This window comes from Thalassophryne amazonica, chromosome 19, assembly GCF_902500255.1.
Source record: "Thalassophryne amazonica chromosome 19, fThaAma1.1, whole genome shotgun sequence".
NCBI classification, from domain to species: Eukaryota; Metazoa; Chordata; class Actinopteri; order Batrachoidiformes; family Batrachoididae; genus Thalassophryne; species Thalassophryne amazonica.
In genome coordinates, this window is record NC_047121.1 from 8,749,057 (window position 1) to 8,768,935 (window position 19,879).

At 41.3% G+C, this 19,879-nt stretch overlaps 1 protein-coding gene across 1 annotated transcript in view; it reads right to left on the reverse strand.

Annotated features, from left to right (window-relative positions):
- Positions 1–19,879, reverse strand: part of rbks (ribokinase) — a 79,253-nt gene that overhangs the window by 33,514 nt on the left and 25,860 nt on the right. The window contains exons 3-6 of the mRNA XM_034159464.1: positions 18,254–18,386; positions 17,155–17,218; positions 16,504–16,566; positions 11,433–11,597 (exon numbers count right to left, since the gene is read on the reverse strand). Coding sequence (XP_034015355.1) covers positions 11,433–11,597; positions 16,504–16,566; positions 17,155–17,218; positions 18,254–18,386 — 425 coding nt within the window. The remainder of the gene's footprint in view (positions 1–11,432; positions 11,598–16,503; positions 16,567–17,154; positions 17,219–18,253; positions 18,387–19,879) is intronic.

Here is a 19,879-nt window from a genome sequence, read left to right on the forward strand (position 1 = left end):
TCTACTGTTTAGACTTGCAACACTGTGCAAACATTACCAAGTGAGGATACTCTCAAAAACAAGGTTTCCTTATTATTTATCAATGAAATAAACATCATACTTAGTTTATCAACAGAAAAAAGACTAAAGCACTTGTTGTGACCACCCTTTCCATTTAAAACAGCAAGAGTTCATCCAAGCATATTTTATACATTTTTTTTTTTTTTTTTTGGCCTGACCAGGTAGGTTGTTCCAAACATGCAGGAGAACTAACCACAGTACAATGTGGATTTAGACTCAGCTAATTCTATCTCTTTTGTGTAATCTCAGACTAACACTGTGACACTGAGATCAAGACAGTTTGTTCTTTTCTCTGAAGATTTTTTTTATGACTCAGGTTGTGCGTTTGGAGTCATCATAATGAAGAATGAATTTGGGACCAATCAGGCATTTCCCTGATTGTACTGCTTGATGGGTAAATATCTGCCTGTGCTTCTGACAACTGACAAGGGCAATTCTGAACAAATCTCCATCTTCAATTGCAGAAATGATGCCACACATCTGCAACGAACCTCCACCGTGCTTCAGTGCTACATCCATGTAAGGCTCTGCAGCCCTTCAATGAATGGGTGTTGTCAATGAAGAATAGCACATTAGTTATCATTCCACTCAGTTTTTACTGGGAACCTCAAATTGATTGGTGGTAGGGTCTACAGCCATGGGGCTCAGTCAGGCTCAACCCAAAGAAACAACATGGTGTCACCTTCATGTGGGCTGACCATCCATCCATGGGTCTAGTGCGCCATTTTCCTGGCGGCAGACAGGGGTATAATAAGCCCAAATTAACTGACACTTGGTGATGGTACATGACTCTTGGAATGTAGAAAGTCACCTCTCTGGTGAGGAAGGACCCAACGCCGTGTGGGACGCTGAGTGGGCTCACCTCCATGTACAGCATGGGCACTGGAACCAAACTCTTAGAGAGGGGCTGGACTCTCTTTCCCTGAAGTTGTGGAGGAAGAGACGCTGCAGGCAGGTGTGGAGATACTCAGAAGTCAACGGTAAAGTGCTGTTTCTGAATTTTCCATGGTGAACAAGAGGCCTGCCTCAGTGGGGCATCATGTCACAGAGAGGAAACTGACTGTTGTTTGTGCATATGCACTAAATGGGAATTCAGAGTACCCAGCCTTCTTGAAAACTCTAAATGAGATCCTGGAAAAGGTCCCTGCTGGGGCCACCTTAGTTCTGTTGGGTTACAGTGCATCCAGGAATTGTTCATAGTGCTTCACTTTTTCCACATTTCATTATATTACAGCCTGTTCTGTTTTTCTTGTTGATTAATGCTGGCAAATTATACAGTATTTTTTGTCTTTCTGATGCCTGATTCTGTTTTTTCTCTGTTTAAGGTGCAGCTTCATCCAGAGATGGGAGTTGTGTTTGTGTTGGCGACCCTCCTGTCCAGTGCACCAACAGCAATTCTTGTATATTCGTCTGTGAATTGTTTCTGTAGTGCACTTCTGTGCATGTTTGTATCATGGCCCAAGCAGAGGGTCACCCCTTTGAGTCTGGTCTGCTTGAGGTTTCATCCTCAGAGGGAGTTTTTCCTTACCACTGTTGCTCTGGGGGTTGGTACGATTAGACCTTACCTGTGTGAAGCGCCTTGAGGCAACTCTGTTGTGATTTGGCGCTATATAAAGGAAAATAAATTGAAATTGAAAAATAAAAAAAGTTTTGTTGAAATTTGAAATTTTTGAAACTTTATTAAAAACAAAAAACTAAGAAATCATGCGTACATAAGTATTCACAGCCTTTGTGATGTGGAGTTGCATTAGGAAGGGCATCCAGCGTAAAACTTGTGCCAATTCAACATGCAGATCCCCCTCAGATTTGTTTTGGTAACCCCGAGTGTAAACAAGGGTGCAGCTAAAGAGACTTTCTTTTACTTAATCAACACAACTCCCATGCAGCTACCATTGTAGCATGGCCCAAGCAGAGGATCACCCTTTGAGTCTGGTCTGCTTGAGGCTTCTTCCTCAAATCATCAAAGGGAGTTTTTTCTTACCACTGTCCCCTGTGTGCTTGCTCTAGAGGTTGGTAAAGTTAGACCTTACTTGTGTGAAGCGCCTTGAAGCAACTTTGTTGTGATTTGGCGCTATATAATGGAAATAAATTGAAACTGAATTGAATTAAACACTTTACTTGTAATCATGAGGTACAAGTAGCATATAATCGAAATTTTAAGTTCTGGGAACAATTGACCTTTGCGTTTATGAACGCAAACATTTTGTGGCAATTAACTGCCTCAACATTTTTGAGTTCTGCTAACTTGTTCAGGTTTACAGTATATATGTGTAGCATCACTATACTACTACAATAACAATGTAGCAGTATAGTGATATCACATTCACAAGTATTTTGTTTGAGTCAGACATTCCCATTTCACAGAAATTGAAAAGATATTCCACTTTCAATTTCATAGTTTTGTTATTAGCACCACAGTAAACAACAACGTGAGCACTCACCACATACTGCATTACTTTTGGGTGAGAGCATCTAAATGAGGAAATGCAGTTAAATATCTACCAGAAATAAGATGATGATGACATGATTACCGTTTTCTCTCAAAATAATTTATAACTTGCTTCTTAGGCTCAGAAGAATGATCAGATTCTTTTTCCAACAAACAAGGACAATAATGACCCAAACTTGCATCGACAATCCCAACCTCAAACTTCTACAGAGCTATAACGAGACGGTATTAACTTTGAGCTCAACCCACGAAGACCTGATACCAGTTTTCGGGTGGCCAAAATTACAACTAAAATGTGTCATCACTGAAAGTACTTGAGGTTTTAGTGACGTGACCTTGTGTACCACAAAGATTTTCTCAGGACGTCACATACATAAGGTTTCAGAGACGTGGCCCCCTGGTGGACACAATCAGAACTGAACTACAGTCAAACGTGTCTGAGGGGTTAGTACCTACGTACCGAGCTTCAACTTGATACCTTGGCTATCAATTAATGTCACTTTGCTTGATTCATGATGTTTCCTATCCAGGTTTTACCTAACACAGTTTATGTCTTTTACATTTTTGTTTGCTCAATATTTAATGTTCAACATCTCACAATTCTAAAGCCACCTTGACACTTTTACAAATTTGATCCCCGCACTGGCACGCAATCTTGCATCCCAATGAGTAAACTCATCATAAAGTGTGCGAGGCTGCGTGCCAGTGCGCAAAGGAAACTTTGAAATGTTCAAAATTTCTGCCATGCATAAATGAACTAGTCGTGAACATTACGCAACCTATTCCTAAACACTGCATGTCACTGACTGTCACTGCACACAGGGCCTCGAACAGTTTAGACACAGTTTACAACAGTTTATGAAGAGTTTCCTCATTGGTACGCCTGACTGCATGCCAGTGCAGGGAATCAAATTTGTGCAAGTGTCAAGGTGGCTTATGGGTGCTTTTACAGATATTCTCCTGATTTAACCACAATTTATGACTGATAGCCTATTTAACACCTCACTGACATATGTAACTGAAATAACCCCCCCAAAGATCCTCTAATTTTACCTCAGATTATTTCAATCCCCCCCCCCCCCCCCCCCCACACACACACACACACACACACACACACACACACACACACACACACACACACACACACACACACACACACACACACACACACTTTCTCAGTAGGCCAGGATTACAGACAGCTATATTCCAAAAAAAAAAAAAAAAAAATCACAAAAAACCCTGGCATTTGCTAAAAAGTCATAACTATCCAAGTGATAATTATGACATCACACACACTCCATCACCTTAAATGACAACATTTTCGAAATACATTTGGTAGTGCAGAAATGAATCATATTGCGTATGTTGATGCTGCCCCATGTTTGCAAAGTTAAGACTGCAGTTTATTTTTATACATTATCATATTTCTGTAAGTTTTTAAGAGTGTTTGTGACACACACACTGAGTCCAGTAATTCCTTGACCTGCTCTGTTTTCAGTGACACAGGAAGAAAAAAAAAAAAAATGCAATTTCCCTTTTATGTTTGGAAAATTTCAGCACATGTGGAATATTTCATAAACATTCATTCAGATTCAGATTCCTTTGAGAGACACATTGTCCATCCTGACTGTTCAGGAAAACTGTCCACACACTGCTGTCTGTTTGCACGGAGATGCAACTTTCAGAAAGAAGAAGGAAGTCTGATGTCGTCCTCCCTTTTCTTATCTGCCATCTGTGGCGTGACCACAGTGCTTGCGTCAATCATGTCACTTGCATCGGCTCAGTACTGACGAAGTAGACATGCAAAATGAAACCAGAACACTGCTCAGGGAGGAAGTGCATCAATACGCGCCAAGAACAGCTTCTGTGAAATCCCTGTTACGCCAATACACCAAGGAAATTCGGTGCTACCGTAGATGGCGTGTTAAGTGAGAGCCATGTTTGGTTCTCCAGGTGCTCGTGGAAGCACAAAAAACACACAGCTGCTGGAACAGATGTGGTAACAATGGGATGTGCACACACTGAGTCATGCCTGGCAGGAGTGTGTGGTGTGTGTGTCATGACTCTGGGCTTTTTGTTGTGAGGTTCAAAGTCTGATGGCATATTTGCTGTGCAGCCTTGGAGAAAGAGTTAAAAAAAACCCCTACAAAAAATACAGTTCCTACAGAAAAAGGACAAACAGAAACTGTACATCAGATCTCACACACACACACACACACACACACACACACACACACACACACACACACACACACACACACACACACACACACACACACACACACACACACACACACACACACACACACACAAAAGAACTGAGTCATCACTGAGGATCTAAAAGAGGTGCTAAAAGGCCCTAATTGCATCTGGTGAGAAATGTAAAAGTGTCTTTTTACTCAAACAAGGCAGAGTGAGAGGAAAACAGAAAAAGAGTGAAACGACAGATCTCCTGCCACTGTCCTCAAATTGTGATTCACTTAACTACAGCAAGTATATATACACTCAACAAAAATATAAACGCAACACTTTTGGTTTTGCTCCCATTTTGTATGAGATGAACTCAAAGATCTAAAACTTTTTCCACATACACAATATCACCATTTCCCTCAAATATTGTTCACAAACCAGTCGAAATCTGTGATAGTGAGCACTTCTCCTTTGCTGAGATAATCCATCCCACCTCACAGGTGTGCCATACCAAGATGCTGATTAGACACCATGATTAGTGCACAGGTGTGCCTTAGACTGCCCACAATAAAAGGCCACTCTGAAAGGTGCAGTTTTGTTTTATTGGGGGGGGATACCAGTCAGTATCTGGTGTGACCACCATTTGCCTCATGCAGTGCAACACATCTCCTTCGCATCATCCGTGAAGAGAACACCTCACCAACGTGCCAAACGGCAGCGAATGTGAGCATTTGCCCACTCAAATCGGTTCCGACGACGAACTGGAGTCAGGTCGAGACCCCGATGAGGACGGCGAGCATGCAGATGAGCTTCCCTGAGACGGTTTCTGACAGTTTGTGCAGAAATTCTTTGGTTATGCAAACCGATTGTTCCAGCAACTGTCCGAGTGGCTGGTCTCAGACGATCTTGGAGGTGAACATGCTAGATGTGGAGGTCCTGGGCTGGTGTGGTTACACGTGGTCTGCGGTTGTGAGGCTGGTTGGATGTAGTGCCAAATTCTCTGAAACGCCTTTGGAGACGGCTTATGGTAGAGAAATGAACATTCAATACACGAGCAACAGCTCTGGTTGACATTCCTGCTGTCAGCATGCCAATTGCAAACTCCCTCAAATCTTGCGACATCTGTGGCATTGTGCTGTGTGATAAAACTGCATCTTTCAGAGTGGCCTTTTATTGTGGGCAGTCTAAGGCACACCTGTGCACTAATCATGGTGTCTAATCAGCATCTTGATATGGCACACCTGTGAGGTGGGATGGATTATCTCAGCAAAGGAGAAGTGCTCACTATCACAGATTTAGACTGGTTTGTGAACAATATTTGAGAGAAATGGTGATATTGTATATGTGAAAAAAGTTTTAGATCTTTGAGTTCATCGCATACAAAATGGGAGCAAAACCAAAAGTGTTGCGTTTATATTTTTGTTGAGTGAATATGTACTGTACGGTGCAACCAGAAAGCATTCACAGCTCTTCACTTTTTTCCACATTTTATGTTACAACCTTATTCCAAAAGGGAGAAAATTCATTTTCCCCCCAAAATTGTACACACAACACCCCATAATGACAACATGATTTTTTTTTTTTTTTTGCAAATTTATTAAAAATAAAAAACCTAAGAAATAACATGAACATAAGTATCCTTTGACTTCATGCTTGGTTTGTGCTTTGATATGCACTGCCAACTGTGGGACCTTATATCTAGACAGGTGTGTGTGTTTGATAAAGAATATTATTGATTGTATTCTTACACCTTTAACTTATATTTGTAATTTGTCATTAATGACCAGGAAATTTCCTTCTAAAATTAAGATAGCTAAACTGATACCGCTGTTCAAATCTGGTGACAAACAAACCTATAGGCCAATCTCACTTTTATCACAATTTTCAAAAAATCTGAAAAAGATATTTGTAAAGAGGTAAAACAATTTCATAAATAAACATCAGATACTCAGTGAACAGCAACATGGATTTAGAAAAAAAAATTGCACTACTTCACTGGCTTTAGCTGATTTTGTTGAACAAATTACAAATGTAATTGAGAACAAGCAATATGCTGTAGGGGTTTTCTTTGATTTACAGAAAGCATTTGATACTATAGATCACACTACTACAGAAGTATGGTATTAGAGGACTGGCACATAATTGGATAGCTAGCTATTTATACAACAGGCATCAGTGTGTCCATACTGGTGGGATAAATTCTGAACTTTTGAAGATTACCCCAGGGTTCAGTCCTTGGGCCATTGTTGTTTCTGTTATATATTAATGATATATGTTGGGTTTCTAACCCAACACTGTATTGTGTTTGCCGATGATTCAACTGTGTTTTGTAGTGGGGATCATTTGGGACAGCTCTTGGACATGATGGAGAGGGAACTACTGAATTTCAAACAATGGTTTGATTTAAACAAATTATTGTTTCATCTTGGTAAAACAAAGTATTATACTTGGAAATAAGCCCTGGAATTTAAGTATAAATTTATTATTAAACGATGCTGAAACTGAAATTGTAACTGAAACCAAATTTCTTGGAGTTTTTACTGATGATAAATTAAGCTGGAAAACATATTTATATTAAATCTAAAATCTCAAAAGCCATCACAGTCCTGTATAAAGCACAAGACTTCCTCTCCCAACATTTGTTAGTTACATTATGTCATTCATTGCTTGTCCCATATACAACCTATTGCATTGAGGTTTGGGGAAATGCATACAAAACAAATACAAATCCAATATTTTTACTACAAAAGAAAGCTATAAGAGTTATAAGTAATAAACTATATCGTGAGCTAACAAACCCACTATTTGTCTGTTTACATATTTTGAAATTCTGGGACTTGGTTGATTATATCACGATACAAATCATGTATAAAGTTAAAAATCAACTTTTGCCTCAACATGTCCAGGATCTGTTCAAAATGAGGGAGTCCAGCTATAATTTGAGAGGAACATTAGTATTTGATAAATTAAAGACTCATACTACTGTATGAAAAATTGGTATAGCTGTTCTGATAGTATTAAATGATCTGTTACTTTAGTTGGCTTAAAAAAGTTTATAAAAATAATATAATTACTTGTTATAGTATGAAGAGTTAGGTTAACTGAGTTTGTTACTGGATTTTTTTTTTGATTGCGCACTGTTGTTTGTTCGGTTGTGTTGAGACATTTGGTTCACTGATTAAACTTTATTGTCTGTGCTTGTTTTTTCCTTTTGTTTTTTTCCTTTTTGGTACTCGTTATGAGTGCGTATACACACACACACACACACACACACACACACATACACAGGCACCATCCCTACCATATGTAGGGATGGTGCCTGGTTTCATCTAAATATGACGCCTGGCATGCAAACCAAAGTGTTCAATCTTTGTTTCATCAGACCAGAGAATTTTGTTTCTCATGGTCTGAGAGTCCTTCAGGTGGGCACATGGCAGCCCACTTGCCATGTGCCTTTTACTAAGGAGTGGCTTCGTCTGGCCACTCTACCACACAGGCCTGATTGGTGGATTGCTGCAGAGATGGTTGTCCTTCTGGAAGGTTCTCCTCTCTCCACAGAGGAATGCTGGAGCTCTGACAGAGTGACCATCGGGTTCTTGGTCACCTCCCTGACTAGGGCCCTTCTCCCCTGATCGCTCAGTTTAGACGGGCGGCAAGCTGTAGGAAGAGACCTGGTGGAGTTGAACTTCTTCCATTTACGGATGATGAAGGCCACTGTGCCTTTCAAAGCGGCAGAAATGTTTCTGTACCCTTCCCCAGATTTATGCCTCGAGACAATCCTCTCTCAGAGGTCTACAGACAATTCCTTTGACTTCATGCTTGGTTTGTGCTCTGACTGTCAACTGTGGGACCTTATATGTAGACAGGTGTGTGTCTTTACAAATCATGTCCGGTCAACTGAATTTACTCCAGGTGGACTCCAATTAAGCTGTAGAAACATCTCAAGGATGATCAGTGGAAACAGGATGCACCTGAGCTCAGTGTTGAGCTTCATGGCAAAGACTGTGAAAACTTATGTACATGTGATTTCTTAGTTTTTGATTTTTAATAAATTTGCCAAAAAAAACCCAACTTTTTTTTCACATTGTCATTATGGGGTATTGTGTGTCAAATTTTGAGGAAAAAATGGATTGCATCCATTTTGCAATAAGGTTGTAACTATGAATACTTTCCAGATGCACTGTATATCTCTCGACTTCCTACATTCAAGGAGAAAAGTATGTTCTTCCTTCAGCATCTTGAGTTGGCGTCTTCACTGTGTGTGGCTTCACGGTGACATTTGCGTAATCTGATCAGCACTTCTCCCCCGTGTTATTAAATCCTCTCCATCTAACACTAATTCTCTCCAGAGAGCTCCATTTACGCAATACTCAGGTGTGGTAACGTCACATGGCATCTTTGGCACGTATCTTCAATCGCCTCGTGCTACATGCCAAGCCTGATCTCTTGGTATGGTTGACAGAGTGGGGGCGGGGCTCACAGAAAAGAGTGGCACTCAGCGAGGCCATCTGGGTATCCCATCTGCAACACGGCTACGGCTGCAACGCTTTCGATCTGGCAGCCTGTGATGAACGATTACCGACAACAGGCCCTGAAGACGGGGCCGAGAGGCTCCTCAGACATGTTGAATGACATGGAGGGCTTCTAATAATACAACGCTGTTAAAGATGATTAGCTCACTAACTTGGTTTTCACAAACATATGGGCAGGAGGAGGGAGGGAGGAAAGGAGGCAGAAACTATGTGTAACTCTGAGCTAACAGCTTCTTTTTGCCACTGAACAGACAACCATAGGTGAGGTAAACATGCAATGCAATTAAATGTCTGAATGATCTTTTTTCCTCATTACTTGTCAAAAGTCATAGACTTTCGCTCGTTTACCCTTGCAGACTTTCTGTGATTCTTAGTGTCTCACTAGTATGAAGTGTTGTAGTATGAACGATATATTCCCTCTTTTTATTAGAGCGCAATCTTTCAGTTTGAGGGCATGATTAGTAAATTCACTTGTTTTTGAATATAAAGAACTCATTCAGGAGCTGCTGTCTCTTCTTTTATAGCATTTTGCATCCAGCTTAATGGTGTGTTAACGAAACCTTCTGCTCTGAAGTGTGAATCACGGTACCTCATTTAGTACATCACAGCTTGTTATGTGTGTAGACTGTGCTGTTTTGTGGCCACAGATGATAATGCAGTATTTTTTTTTCATCTAACGGTCATGGGACCTCCCAAACTAGTAAAAAAAACCCAATCAATCAAAAACAAACAAACACACACACACAAAATGACTTATTGTCTGGAAAATATGGTATGTAAAATTTCACCCTCAGTCACCATGAATGAGGAAAGTAGTGATAAAGACCAACGCAGTTTTTTTTATATACCAAGCTGTATTTTTCAATTTTCAATTTATTTTCATTTATATAGCGCCAAATCACAACAGAGCTGCCTGAAGGCGTGTCACACAGGTAAGGTCTAATCTTACCAACCCCCAGAGCAACAGTGGTAAGGAAAAACTCCCTCTGAGGAAGAAACCTCAAGCAGACCAGACTCAAAGGGGTGACCCTCTGCTTGGGCCATGATACAAACATAAATTACAGAACAATTCACAGAACAATTCACAGACGAATATACAAGAAATGCTATTGGCGCACAGGACAAGAGGGTCGCCAACACGAATACAACTCCCATCTCTGGATGGAGCTGCACCTTAAACAGAGAGAAAAAACAGAATCAGGCATCAGACAGACAAAAAAATACTATATAATTTGCCAGCATTAATCAACAAGAAAAACAGAGAAACATGTAAACATGTTTATTTCTGCTAAAATTGGACATTTCGTTATGTGCTTCTGTGGAGAATGAATTACTTTTGTAGCATGCCTCAAGTGGCCATTCAAGGCATTGCATGTTGTGTCTATTCTGTGTTTGCTTCATTTCTCAGCACTGAAGGTTGCCACTTGGTTTTGATAGACATATTGATACTTCAATTTCATCTTTTCATGAAGAACATTGTTCATGAATCCTTAATCCATAGTCGATGTAAACTTTGCCCTCAGATATGGTTCAAATTACAAATGTTTTAAAGCTACATTTCAAACCTGCATGAAGTGTGGTCGTTTCAAACAAAAACACACATTTTGGGGGATGAATCGCTTTAAAGCTGCAATCATGACTGAAATGAAAACAAAGGAGGGACTTTCAATCTGGTTTCACTCCCAAATTGATTGACAGAGCTTTCAGACTAACAGTAAACAATAACTAAATGTAAGGCGTCAGTCTTTTCTGGTGACCTTAAAGTTTGTGTAACAGAAGTAAACCAGACCTATGTTTTCAGAAATGATTGGTTAAGAGTCACCAAAAGGACTTTTCATCTGAGAGTCAACCTCTTCTACTACTGTATATAAAGCATGTCAATGAACCTGTAATTTCTACAGGCAGAAATGACACTGATTGGGACTTCAAGAACAAAATGACCAAAGTTGATAAAAGCAGCTTATTTTTAGTGGAACAAAACAATCAGATTTAACCACTAGTTCTGTGTTGTATAACAGCAGATGAAAAGAACTAACTTCAGTTTGGATGGAAAAATTACAACATGCAGATTTTTCTTTTGAAGACACTCCACACATCTTCTCAAAGCCCAAACTTTGAGAAGATAAATCCTTCCTGGCCTTCTGAGGAGCAGCACGTGCCATGTGGACTGCAGCGTGATGTGAGGCACGTCATTCACTGACCTTTGTGTTCGTGAGCCATGCGCAGTGCCTTCAGAGACGTCTCTGTGCTAATCTCCAGCTGGCACACAAGCACTTTTGCATGTCTGAGGGCTGGAAGAGCATCCTGCAGCTCCTCTGTGCTCAGCAGCATGTTAGCACCGGCCACAACCACAATGGTGTTCTCACCTGCCAATGGATGAGACACACACCACGAGAGACGTGTGAATATACACCAGTACACCAGCCACGGCACGATGACTGTGAAAACCCACTGGAGCGCTCAGGTTCATAATCAGAGTTACAAACAAAAAATGATTTAAAAAACATCTACATTTGTGAGCAAGCTCATAATTATAAGAGTCGCTGTAACCAGTACATCTCAGTGTTTTCTGCACATCCTTCGAGGAATGTTCTCAGAGTACAGGCTTGTTTTGTGTCCCAAGAGTGGAAAGGATGTTACACACTGTCAGGACTAAATAACCTTTAGTCCTGACAAAAGACAGCTTGATTCTGTTGAGTGCACTGTGCTGTTGCACCCTATTAGCTATTCATCTAATTAAGAATCATCATTACCCTTACTGGGTTACAATTTCACTTTGAAAGTACTCAAATCTTAGACCGCATTAGTCAAGCACTGAACTTTCCTGGTGACGAGGGGATTAAATGGTTTTAATTCTTTCACATACAGTATCTTCCCAAGACGCACCTGTCAAAAAACACCCCCTCTCAAAGAGTCACACTTTTTTTTTGTATGTGGAACTCAGTTTTTAACACAGTGTTTACTTGGGGATGATTTTAAGGCCCCTTCACACATAGCACTAATGAGGCCGAAGAGCACACGAAGGACGACGCAGACGACAGTGGTGCAAATCCGAACTGCACTCGAGCGCCTTGTACAGCAGGATCACAGCAGTCGTCACATCCATTCAGCCACAGCACATGCACACCACATTCACATCCCACTCCTGTCAGAAACCCAATGAATGGTGGTAAAGATGCAGTCGTACCTCCATTCCACTGGAGTCGCAACAATCGCACTGCAAGTCGGACCATTTGGATTGCTGTTGAGGGGCCGTGCGACATGTTAGGCCACGTCGAAACCTGGCTGAATATCCCAATGAGCCAGCCTTCACACTACAGGCCGAATGAGGGTGAATGGTGGGCGAGTGGCCATTCGACCCACACTCGGCCAATATCCATGTGCAATCCAACCACCTCCAACAGCAGTCACAGTGCATTTACAACAGCCAGGCCTACTCGCATAGCCAGATCGAATGTTGTGCACAGCACACCACAATCGAGGTGAAAGCTCGCAGGGCGGTCGAGGTGCAGTGTGATGGCACACCTCCATGTGGCTGGCTGATGTGTTCATGATGTGAGCACACGGACGCCTCACATCATGAACACATTCGTGCAGGTCAGAGCTGCTCTAGGCAGAAGGCCCGCAGCAGCCGGGAACTTCCCTGGCCTGACGTCCGGTCACTGCATGCGAGGGAGGGAAGAATGTTTTTAATTCATTTCATTTCATTCATGTCATTTCATTAAATCATTGTTTACTTCCATGGGCATGGTTCGTGAACAAAAAGGACCCAATGGACGATCGTCATAACTGTTGCATGGCCAAAGACAACTTCTGGTCATGTCACTTTGATTAAGGTCTAGTATCATCATCATCATCAATATCATCAAGACAACCCAAAAAATGTCAACTTATTACAAAAAACAAATGATGAATTTTTTTCCTCTTCAAAAGGCATTTTTTGACAAGTCCAACTTATACTTCAGAAAATACGGTAACACAACTGAATGCTTTGGATGCATCTAAAAACAAAAGCACAGTTGTATTACGCCTATGATATTTGCTGACGATTCCTTTCAGTGTATATATGCATAAACCTGTACTGTGTTTACTTTTAAAACCAAATTGATTATCAGTGGTCAAAATATATTCTTGAAGCCTGTACAGGAGAATCTATTCCAGTACCTTTGACAGGACACTAGCCAAGGCAATTGGTCTATAATTTTTATTCATGGTGAATATTTTGCCAGTTTTTTCCCTTAATTATTGGCACTAGTATGACATGCATCATTGAATAAGTGCACCATGCATAAAGAAGCTGGAGAAACACAAGACAAGAAGCACCAAAACTCTACGGCTAGCAAACTCAAGATGCTCAGATGTTAGTAGGTCAGGGCCACATGCCTTATTCATTGACAGCTGCTCAATGGCATGGTGCACTTCATCAGGTCTAACAACTAAATTATCAATATTTCATGGAGCATCATTTTTAAAATCAACACTTTTAAAAATATCATTGTCAGCAATATTTTCTGACCCAGTAACTCCATCAATACTGGATGGTAACAACGACTTGCTATGATTGATGACCTTGACTTCTCTCCAGAACTCATAAATGTTATTCTGGTGTAGTTTTTTGGCCATAGAATTATCTCTCATGGGCTGCTCATTCCTTTTAATAAAATGCACAGCTTATTTGAATCTTGCATTTGCCTGTTTCTTCTGTTCACACACTGAGCCATATCTGGCTTTTCCAGACAAAACCCAATTTTTAAAAGCTTACCCAATCTAATAACGCCAATAAATTGGTCCAATTTCATATGCCAAAGGATGGTCACTTCTCCTGGTATCATGCCACCAAGATTCCCGTGCTGAATCAGTTGTGGACTTGCCTGCTCCATGAAAATCACTATCAACAGAAATCAGTTTATCTAAATCTTGTTTGGCTAAGAAGGTTGTCAATAACAATGCAGTGTGCTTTTTCCGCAGCACTCTGCCCAAGGTGTAAGCCACACGCATTATATGATACAGCTGTAATAGTCATAAAACAAAATCATAATTATATGGCCATAGATGCCCCAGCCTCAGGTATATGCCCATTCCCAGTATCAACAGGTATATTTACATCCATTAGCCCCGTAGTAGCCCTGGGCTGGCATGGTTCATAGAAACACCACACAAAACTCCCCTCCGGCCACAGCTAAGTGTCGTACATTTCGCCCACCTCACCACACTCAGCAGTTATTTTGAAAGAGCTGTACCGTCTCTGTCAAAACTAGACACTGCCCCGACAATCTCACAACCAAGTTTGTCGTTTAAATAATAGGACGGTGTATCAGCTTCGGCTTTAGAGTAAGAATTCCAGTAACGTGCTTTAAGTCCTGGTCACACGGCACTAACGAGGGACACCGAAGCCAAAACAAAACAAGAAATCTGGACTTACATTGACTTTCAGAGACATCGTTTAACAGTTGTCAATTTCATTCCTGTAGCTGGCGCTTCATCAGAATTTTCAAACTCAATTCGTCCGTATTCCATTTTGCTTTCTGTCTTGACGGTTCCTCATCATTTGCGTAGTTCCAGTACCGTCAGCGTTCCCTTTCACTGTCTTCCAACTTCGTTCAACCTCCCAAGTCCGACGTCTTGCAAGAACATTGACGATATCTGAATGGATCAATAACTAAAGCTCAGACGAGCTGAACGGAACTCGTACATGTGTGGAACGAAAAGCAATGTTTTCATACAGAAACAGTAGCGGCAAGAACGTTTTATCACCTACTTTGACTATTTACACACATCCCAACCACAGACAGCTGGAATGTGCAGGTGTGCACATGTTGTTGTTGTGAAGAAACATCTGTTGTCAAGACAACCAGATCTCGTGCCTGCAGTGCTGTGGAGGGCGCAGGGTGGCTGCAGAAATGATCACAGGCTGGCGCTCTGTCTCATACCTGCTGTCAAGTCACGTCATCATGAATGTTTCATTTTGATTTTGTTCAAAAGTGTGAAGATCACAGTTTGCTTCGTTTTTCTTTTGTTAGTTTCAGTTTTGTTTCATTATTTTATGCGCTCTGCACTCCCAGGCTTTTCGGTGATGGGAGAAGTGCCGGCTCCTTCGTCCAGTTTTTCTCGATGATTTGTGACTTTGTGACTTTTTGTCCTTCGTTCAACGATCGCCGTGTGCGGGCACGCTCTTTCCACCTTGGCTTGCCTTCTGAACTACATACGGGCACTGGTTTAGATCCACTGTCACTGAACGGGGATCTTCACATTCATTCGTCTGCACAGTTGTGGTGTGTTTCATAGAGGAAACGTCTGCACTGAGACACTCACTTTTCCCAAGCAGAGAAGAGACATCAAGGCTGTTATAAGTCAAAGGCAGACGTTTGTCCAAGTAATGAGATGAAATACAAGGTACATTTTCTCCAGCCTCATTCAGTAACTTCAGACAGCTTTTGACCTTGTTTGTGTCTTTATGTGCCCCTTTATGAGGCCCTATGCACTGAGTAAAGTTCGGGCATAGTTCAAAAAATATCTTTTTCAAGTTCTCAATCCATTCTGACCCAAAGTGGTTCCCAGCCAGGAACATAGTATCATCCTGGCTCAAGGTTTTTATACTGACAACAAGAAATTTAGTAGTTCGTCCTCAGCAATAAATTTACCGTCAGAAGTCACGTATATGTCAAGTTTTATTTGACTTGAACTCAGAGCAGCAACACCTCCACCAGCCATGTCCACAAACTTGTCTCAGTAAAGTGTCACTTTACTGAGACAAGAAGCCATCTGTAGCACAAACTCACTGTCAATGTGCGAGAAATGAGCTGTGACATTTAGATTATTATGGAATAGCTGTTTGTCACTATAATTTAACATTTTAAATATACAGTATATGAAAACACCCATATTAGGGCACATAAGTTATAATAGCTACTGCTTCACTTTTTAAAATTCTTCTGTCAGCATTAACTACATAAAGTGACACAAATAAAGGGCCAGTCACATGTCGCCGCATCATACATCACCTAAGTGTTTTATCCTACTTGACAGAAACTGTCATCGGTGTGGAAAGCCCAGACTGGCGGCGGCTTGTGCACTTAAAACATTTCTGTATTTGCATCCAGTGATTACGGTCATTTGAGCAGCACTGATTCGATGGCAACACACTGTGTATGCATCTGTCAAACACAGTATAACATCACACGTGGTTAAGGCACATACAGATAACATGTACTCCTGGCTGAGTTTCCATGAGTGCATGAAGCGCTTCTACCACTTAAAGGAACCTGTGCTTACCTGTATCGCTGACTGTTATTGAGGCAGCTCCTGTGGCTGCATCACAGGTTTGCCTGACAAAACCTGAAAACAGACCAAAGATAGATGCAGTATGAAGTGTGCAGTACTTACATTTCTTACAAACTGCTGGGATGGGCTCCAGCCCACACCAGCCCATTTTACAGAGCAGGTTCAGAAAATGGATGGATGGATGGATTTTGCAGAGATGAACTTAATTTAAAGAGTCATAGTTGAATACCTTTCTTTTATCTTATGGGGATGCAATGGAGAAGAGAAATGGTGTTGAAGGTTGGGACTACAACTACTCCAGCAATCTGTGGCCAGTCATGGATCAGAGCATTTGCCTGGTTAGATTTCTCACTGTCATTTTTTATTGAAATAAACTTTAAAACTGTTAAAACTGTTAAAACTGTTAATTTTCTGTCATCATCATCTGTATTCTGAAATATGTGACAACGCCTTTGGAAAACAAGTTAAAAAAAATACAAAAACATAGATACAGAGTAAAAAGCTCTATCTATTACTTATAAAATAAGGAATAAGTGGTACAGTGCTCTGAATGTGGCCTGTTTACCTAAAGACACACAAACAGAACCCAATTTGGCATGAAATAATAAAAGTTAACAGAAAAAAAAAGACATCTTTTTTTACCTGTATGAATGTTGTTGTCCTTAAAATTCTGGATGTAACTGTCTCCAAAGAAATCTTTCCCAACCTAGAAAACATTGGAAACAAAACAATTACAACAAAGAGAGTGTCAGGCAAGGTCAGACTTGGTTGGCGGCAACTTTTGAAGAACACTATACTCAAATCTCAGTTGGGTTAAGATTTTCGTGTGCCCTGCCAGCATACTGGCATGGTGCCGCTGCCGAAAAAGTGCAAAAATGAATACACAGACACAACAAATACACACACGGTCGAACACACGTCCAGCTGCGCCAAGCCTCGAAGACACGATAACCCCGCCTTTACGCCTCTTCATGCCCGCCTTTGTTTCATATTCTTTCCCTCCTACCGTTCTTCCCCTAATCCGCACAGGGATGTCCACATCTGTAGCACCTATCGGTTGTGAAAGGGGTCCCCACCTTGGCCCGAGGCACCCATTTCGAACCCACGCTTTCAAAAAAATGTGCCAAAACGGGTGTTTCTAGTTGTCTGTGATGCTGGGTTGGGCTGGTATTGGCTGCTTGACCCCATTCGCTTTGAAGAGTGGCCTTCTGTCTTCATGTTTTTGACAAGCCTGGGCGTCTATTTTTGGGTTCTCCCCATGCCCGGAGAGCTACTCCTGCACTGGGCTGTTATCGATCGGACCTCTTTGTTCTGACAGAGGTGGGGCTTCGATGCTTTAGTACTCAGGTTGAAAGGCCAGTCTGAGCTGACTGATTGGAGACTTGGGGTTGTATGGTATGGGAATAGGCTTGTTTGAAGGCAAGCAAGCGTGGGTGGGAGTATGCATGTAGTCTGGTATTGATCAAGCGAAAATGAGGAATGGAGCAGTTCATGTGGTGAAACGACTGTGAACGAAGCTGTTAGCTTTCTTTGAGGGCTTTTGTTAAATAGTATGATGATAAAATATATGTACTGAGTAAACAGTGGAACAGTGAAAGGCTGAACAAGCCAAATACCTTATTTAATTATTTATTTTTGAAATATAGTTGCACATGCACATACAATTTGCAGAGACACAAAATCACAGTACATTAAGACTGTACAACTGTGAAGTTCCCGTTTATCCCATCCCGTGTCATACCTTGCAGACCATTGCAGTTCTTGCTCCGAGTCTTGCAGCCTGCACGCACTGATTTGCCCCTTTTCCTCCAAAGCCAATGAAGAACTTGTGACCATGGACAGTCTCGCCTGCTCTGGGTGGTCTTGGTACCTGGCTGACGGGGGGACAAAACAAGATATTCAGAAACAATCTCAAGATGTAGAAGACCACAAAAGGGCATTGTAACACTGAACTGAGAGGACACACAAATACAGGTTCCTCTTCTTAAGTCTAATTTTAACAGACATTTCACACTACGGATACAAGTTTGGAGAATTTTCATCCAACTTTCAGAAATGTTTTTGGCATTGTACATATTCTTAGCTGAACAAGCGAAACAGGAATATGTCAAAATGTCAAGATAAACCTTCAGGCCAAAACGTCTTCCATGATCGCTATTTATCATTGAAAACAGTGCAAAAACAGACACACAGAGGATTCAGTTGAGTCTGCAGGGACTGTTTTACTGTTTTAATCTTATGAAGGTTCTTCCTGAAAAAGGTCAACAAATTTCAAAACACACTGGAATGAACTAAGCATAGGAAACACATTTCCTGTAATGTTTTTCAGCACATGCACGTCCACAGCATTAAAATATGGACAGAACATAACAGACAGGCGATGCTTCCTTACTCTGAAAAGGACTATTTGTTCAGATATGCCTATGCAAGTATGACTCCAAATTCGCTAATGACGCAATCAGCAAAATCCATCGATGTCTCAACTTGATTTAATCTACCCTGGTAATGCCTGACTCATGACTGTTGGGAAAAATCTCACCCCTCCCTTCAGGGTTGATCTGTTACAGGTGGGTACCCTGAGGAAGAGCTGTCTGTTTCATCACTCCTCCAGTCACAGAGCAAGAGCGGGTGGTGACTAACACACGGGGAGACAGCTTCATACCATACGTCAAGACGCTGTGGTCTGGCTGTGGGCCAGCGCTGCCCATGGCCCGAGGGTTTGTGGATGGCAAAATGCTGTCATAAACTTGTTTTTCAGGCAGTTGTTGCCCTTTCTTTGCATGTGACTTTGTTTGGAGCAGGTGTGTTATTACAGTAAGCTCATTCAATCCCAGGATTTCCAGTAACTGAGACGCTGGTGGCAAACATGGAGGTTATTAATGCTGCTGTTTTCGCAGAGGCGTGTGAAAACACTAAAATGCACAAAGCTCAAACAGGACGTCAGGTCACTGAGACTGAAATGTGTTCATTATCATTATCATTATTACGACAAAGAAACTGAGCAAAGGTCAAGTACAGATATAAAAACACATATTGTACACCCAGTATAACACACTTAGGACCTAGTTGACGAAATGTGTACTTTGTAGTGCCAAGATTCAACAAGTCTGTCTTACCATCATATCGTATATGCACGTGACTTCAGCTCACAAAATTATTTCAGTGAATGTTTGAGAATGAGCCAGTATAATCAAAAGCAGTGCACACGTAGTGTGACAGATACCATCAAGAGAACGAGTCTGTCACAGAGCTACTGCAAAGACGCACAGTCGTCTAAAAATGTCTGCGCCGATGGACTGGCCAACTCCCATCCAAGTGCATTCTGGGAGTATGTTCCAGTCAAACACAAGGCTGACCAAGATGAGCA